This window comes from Schistocerca piceifrons, chromosome 3 (assembly GCF_021461385.2).
Source record: "Schistocerca piceifrons isolate TAMUIC-IGC-003096 chromosome 3, iqSchPice1.1, whole genome shotgun sequence".
In the NCBI taxonomy this organism is placed as follows: Eukaryota; Metazoa; Arthropoda; class Insecta; order Orthoptera; family Acrididae; genus Schistocerca; species Schistocerca piceifrons.
The window spans coordinates 147299822-147305821 of record NC_060140.1 but is presented as its reverse complement, the minus strand read 5'-3'; the positions used below and the strand labels follow the sequence as shown (position 1 = coordinate 147305821).

General features: G+C 38.4%; 1 protein-coding gene across 1 annotated transcript in view; it reads left to right on the top strand.

The window, feature by feature from the left end:
• The first annotated feature begins 780 nt into the window (after nucleotides 1-780).
• Nucleotides 781-6000, top strand: part of LOC124788233 (putative aldehyde dehydrogenase DhaS) — a 201867-nt gene continuing 196647 nt past the window's right edge. Inside the window, exon 1 of the mRNA XM_047255416.1 lies at nucleotides 781-1228. Within this exon, the coding sequence (XP_047111372.1) occupies nucleotides 1139-1228 (90 nt within the window). The 5' untranslated portion in view covers nucleotides 781-1138. The remainder of the gene's footprint in view (nucleotides 1229-6000) is intronic.

The following is a 6000-nucleotide window of genomic DNA, read 5'->3' as shown; positions in this document are numbered from 1 at the left end:
CTCTGCGAGGATTTTTAGCGCATGATTTCTGGCATCCTTGTTGCAATGCTATTTGTCAGAAGTATAATGACTTGTGGTTTAATAGTAGTAGCGGCCACGGTGTTGCACATACGCGTGACTTTCTCGCGGTGATTCCCAAAGCACAACTGACGAGCGTTATCTTATGAGAGCGATGTAAACGGTCTGACACGGTCGGGCGGTCGCTTGTCGCGGCCATCAGACAAGGACCCAACAAGAGATCCTACGATTTTGCCGTGCCTGTGTTATTCTGAATTACGATGCGAACAGGCACTGCGACGACTACAGCCGTTACGAAATATATTCGCAACTGTGAATATGAACAATCATTAGTTGTAGAAAGGAACAACGACAATGAAAATTTGTGCAGGGCCGGGACTCGAACCCAGATTTCCCGCTTAGTGCGGGCGGTCGCCTGATCATTTGGCTATCCGTGGACGACTCACGCCCAGACCCAACCTTCCATGTCTCGTCAACCATGCGTCTACAGCCTGTAGTCCTACATCCATTATTTATATTTCTGGGATTATACATACGTTAAAGTGCAGTACAATGATAATCCCTTCTTTTCTCGTTCTTTTTTTAAAATAAAAAATACACTTACATCTGAATTGTGACGTCTTTCTCGAACATGGCAAATGCCTTTGCTTCTATTTGTTTGAAGCCTTACACCCAACTGTCGTCACGTGACCAGCGAGCCAAAAATATTTTGACAAAAAACTTGATTTGTAGGAGGCCGTGCTTCTGCCATAGCGTAGAAACACTCTGTGGATGTGGATGGAGTCTTCGCATCTGCATGTTCACTCCAAAGTTATCTATGCGCTTGGGATCAACTTGTTAAAAGCAGTCATTTGATTATGAAAATGGAACGCAAAAATGTAGTGCTACACACAACAAGATAGTTTAATTGCGTTTATAATTAACTCGTTTTTTTTCTTGTTAACAATTTTGGGTGGAATTGCGATAGTAAAAAACAGGTTTTCTGAACGAAACATTATCAGTTAATATGGATATGCATCCTAGCATCTCCTATGCTGTAGCGCATAATCACATGAGATAAAAGTGTTGTTGTTAGTCTGTGGGCATCAGGAGACGGCGGCATTGAAACTAAAATATAGTGATGACAAGCAACCGAGATACAAGCAATATCCCACATATTATGCAGACAATGGAATATGGTGAAATGCTCGACAAAGCAAATTTAGCTACGGTCAGTATATTCATTCTCGAACGAAATACGCTATGAAACACTTGTTTTTTACTTGGGACAAAGAGGCGGAGTGAGTGCTCCGCCTTTTTTCAGAACTTAATAGACATGGAAGCCCGGAAAAATGTTTCGTTATTCAGCGTTACTTATTTGAAAATCATGATTTTAAAAGTAGTGAATTTTTTTTTTGCCTCAAGTGGCAACTGCCACAGGTATTGTGCGTTTTTGTAACTTCGCTTTATGTTTGACGAAGCAGTACAATAAAAGGATACATGTTCTTTTGGAATGATCTAAAATTTTTTCACTTTATTGATAAGAACCATTACATTGGATGTGCGACAGCACAAAAAAGAGCAAAGAAATTCAGAATGGAGTTTTTATTTGTTCATGAGCTGCGACTGCTGTCAAGGAGCAGATATACTGCCATACAAGAACATTCATGTAAAGCATTAAAATTTTGAATGTAACAACCATTCCTCTTACACGTCTTTATCCTCTAAACCTTGGGATTGTCGCTATCACCATATTATGCTGAATTTTAAATTTGGTTACTGTTTATTCTTTGCCTTGCTTCATGTCAACATTTCGTGGGATTTTGCCAGTTAACAGGACGTATGATACCCGTGGACCTCACACAGTTATTGTTTGGTTACACAACTTTTGATTTGTTGTAGACCTAAAATACAGTAATTACATTGTGGAATGACATTTTCAGCATTTTGGTGGTACTTTTGTGTCCAAGGAACCATACGCAATATATGTTGTCATGTTACGGCCTCACTGATCACTGTGCTATTGTTCCTTCTGTATTTGTCAATGATAAGAAGGACATTTGGCCTGCTGTGACAACTTCGTACAATTTTTTGTATAACACAGTTAAGATAAATATTCTTATGTACTGTGGCTATCTGTAAAAAGTATGGTACACATTAACTGCCTGAACAGTTAAATGTCCATCTAAATTGTGCCATAGTTGTGTAATAATTTCTTTCCTTGTGATACTGTCATTTTGAAATATACTCACGAAGTTATTACAGTATTAATGCATACTCTATGCATGATGACCCAAGATTTCTAATGTTCTTTTGGCTTTTGTAATATCTGTTATTGTTATTGACATTTTTTCATTATTTTCTTCTGGTCATTGTGACTCTGCACTGTTACTCAATCACCATGTTTCATACATCACATCACTGAAGTAAAACGTTCAGAAATGTGCGTATTTACCTTATCCAAATTCATTGTCAATTATCATTAAATGTTTATAAACCACTTGTGCTCTTGCAGACTAAATTTAACAAGGTACAATTAACAGGGAAGGTGCTACTTTGAAATGGGGGAAATATCTGTGCTTCATTCATTGTATTAACTTGCTGTGCATTTATGGTTTTTTTATGTATTTTGTACAATTGTACTGAATGAGTTAGGACAGTGGTAAGATGCTGTATTTGTACGTGGCATGATGGCAGTTCAGATCCCCATCCAGCCATCCATATTAGGTTTTCTGTGATTTCTCTGATTTGCTTAAGTCAAAGGCATGTTCTTTCAAAAAACAGAGCCCACTTCCTTTCCCATGATTTCCCAGTATGAGTCTGTGCTTTTTCTCTGATAATCTTGTCACTGATGGGATATTAAACCATTATCTTTCTTTCTTCCTTTTACATTTGTAGAATTGATAAAATATTATTTACCTGTAGGTTGGAATCAGTGAATCATGAGTACACATTTTAAAGGGGTGTTTTTTTTTTTTTGTTTTTTTTTAAACAGAGCAATATTTGTGGGCCAGGTAGGTTGACACATAATTGAAGTTTTAATGCTGCTAGGAAATGAGGAAGAAGGGACTCATTTCCCATCTTGTAGTGTTTATTTGAACTTTATAGCGATATTTTGTTGTTTGAATGGTCATTTTACATGCGTAAATTTTTCCTTACACATTCAAGAATAACAGTTATTTTTTCATTTGTTATGTATCAGGACTCCCGTTTAATGTTTGCTTTGGTTTGCATTATGATAATAGAAAGTTGCAAATGCAACCTATGTTAAAAAAGAGAACACAGACAACCAATATTGAAGAGGCAATGCTCAATTACAGATGCACAGAGAAGACTTTGAGATGATTATTCAAGTTTTTTAACTCCACTGTTCATGAGAACAGTACTTTGAAAACACAGAGCGTGCACTTCTCTTGTTTTTTTGACCTTTGGTTTCTGGCTGAGCTCAACTACTAAAGTGGTAGCATGGAGGAAAACAAGTGAAAAATTCTGAGTTTATCTGTGGGGTGTGTGTTGTACACTTTTTACAAAGGTCTGCGATCTTGGTTATGTCCCATTTTGGCACAGAGCGTCAGAAATCTTCAAATGCTATCCTGTTAATGTATTATTGACATTTGATTGTAAGGTTGTGAAACTCTATTTGAAAAACTAAAATATTGTGGCATTAACATCATCCCATATGTATGACTGTGTACTTACCTTCATAGCAAAAAGCATACCGCCACATCAAGAAACTGTCCCACAGAAATTAAGCAACTCTCATATTGGGGAAACATAAAATATCGAGTTTCACTACAATAAGTACAGACTGGGTCTTTAAATACAGGTATGCCGCATTGAATTCCTGAAGGGGCTTACATGTTCACAGCAAACAGTTTGCTTTCCATTATCTGGGAGTTCAAATGAATAACAGGTTACACTTGAGTTAACCGACAAATAAACTAATTAAGAATCTGACTTTAGCATGTTTTGCACTTCAATGTCTCTCACATTGTGTTTATCTGATTACATCTCTCTCACATTGTGTTTATGTGAATACAATGGTGTACGCTTAGTTTACTTATTTTCATTTGTCTGGTGTAATTTTCTTCTGGAACATTGTGTAAAATAATAACCACCATTTTGCAGAGGACTCTTCAGGGATCTTGGAATTCTTACTCTGCCAGTACAAGTACTCTTTAATGATAATCATCAACAGAATCCATTTTTATCTTCTGCTAGATAAGTCTCCTCCAGTCATACCTATTGATTAAGTTCTTGAGCCACATGCTTGTATGTTGCTAATGCACATTTTCAAATTTGATCGACCCATTTTACTTTGAATTGTTATCTTGCCTTTCCTCTCCGTTGTTATCCTCCAAAACTATTTTCTTGGTCCTTACAAAATCTATTTGCCTGGCTACATATCCTGATCACTTGGCTTTCACTTTTGTTACTATTATGTGTACCACTCCTGTTGGTCCCACCGTACCTGGGGTACGTGTACCATGTCTGTGCCATTTGATAATCTGCACATGCTGCCTCCTTCCTCCCCCCTGCCCCCTCCCCTCTGAATTGTTCCAAATGATAAGCATGTCAGGGAGCTCATTTTTTGTGACTGGATACAGGTTTTGTGATCCCAGGTTGCCTGAGCTGGAGACAGTACTTTGTAACTGTAACCTCAATGCATGCTTCAGTGACCACTGTGTTGTGCGGCAGTGGAACATTGTGTGTCGCAGGGAATTGGCATAATTGTCTGTGCATTACAATCATACAAACCTCTATAAAGAGTCCTCGCTGTTAAATTGTGCTGTGTGCCAATGAGATGCATGGCTGTTGTGGCAGAACAGTTGTTAGAGGGTGACCTCTGGGAAATACGTCACACCTCAATTGTAAAAGGCTTACTTAGGCAAGCAGAGCTATGTCTGGATGGACAAATGATTCCCTAGTGTCTTGTGGGACCAAAATGGCTCACAATAACAACAATCATCAAACACCCAGTAGAAGGGGTGGGTCACTATAGAGTTTTTGTACCCACTCCACAAACGGACCTTGGGTGAACAGTCTACTTGACTCATCTGCTACAGATGAATTGCAGCAACTGAGCAATGCTAATGCATCATAATGTGTTCATTGTTATTAGGAGGGAAGAGGACACATTTGAAAGAATATCCCCAGTCTCTGCACAAAAGGGTGCACAGGCAATTGCTGTAAATCCTAAGTCTACTAAAAGGTATTGGGTGCCACCTGTTAACAGAGACAATGATGTCCAGTCAAGTACCTAAGTTACTGTAAAGCTCAAAACTTGGGGAACATGTTATAGTTGTTGAAATGCTCACAATTATAGCACAGGCATTGAGTCACTTAGTGACCTTATGTATCTGAATCCCAATGAACTTTAGGTGGAATTGCAAAACTAAGATATAATCGAGGTGAGAAATGTTTTAAAACAAATAGGTTGTGAATTAGAAAAAAAAACACTTGTCTTGATATTCAGCTTTAATTTGCCCATGTTATCTGAGAACATAAAGGCTGTCTTTGAGTCCATCCATATGTCCCCAATCTGATGAGCTGCTTTCAGTGCCAGAGATTTGGCCAAACTATCCATTGTGCAAAGGGAAGCCAGCCTGTGAAAGATGTGGCTTAGACACTCATGGTCCAGGCTAACTATGCACCCAATCCACTCATGTGTTAACTGCTCAGCTGGACGTCCAGTCTTATCAAAGAAATGTACTCTCTATGTAAAGTAACAGAAAACTGAGGAGTTTACAGTCATCAAGAGGTTACTGTACATGGAGGCAAAAAAAATTTTCAAAGCTATGCAACCTCCAGTATTAACAATCACATTTCCTGCCTTTGTAAAGCAACTAGTTGCCAAATCTGATGCCTCAATGCAGACACCTAATGCATGTACTAGTACATCTATCTGTGCTTGTAGTTGTACCTGTCAAGGCACTGCTGCTGTTATTCGGTTCACTGACACACCAGTGTTGAACACAAAGGAGAAGAAGATGACTTCTGCTT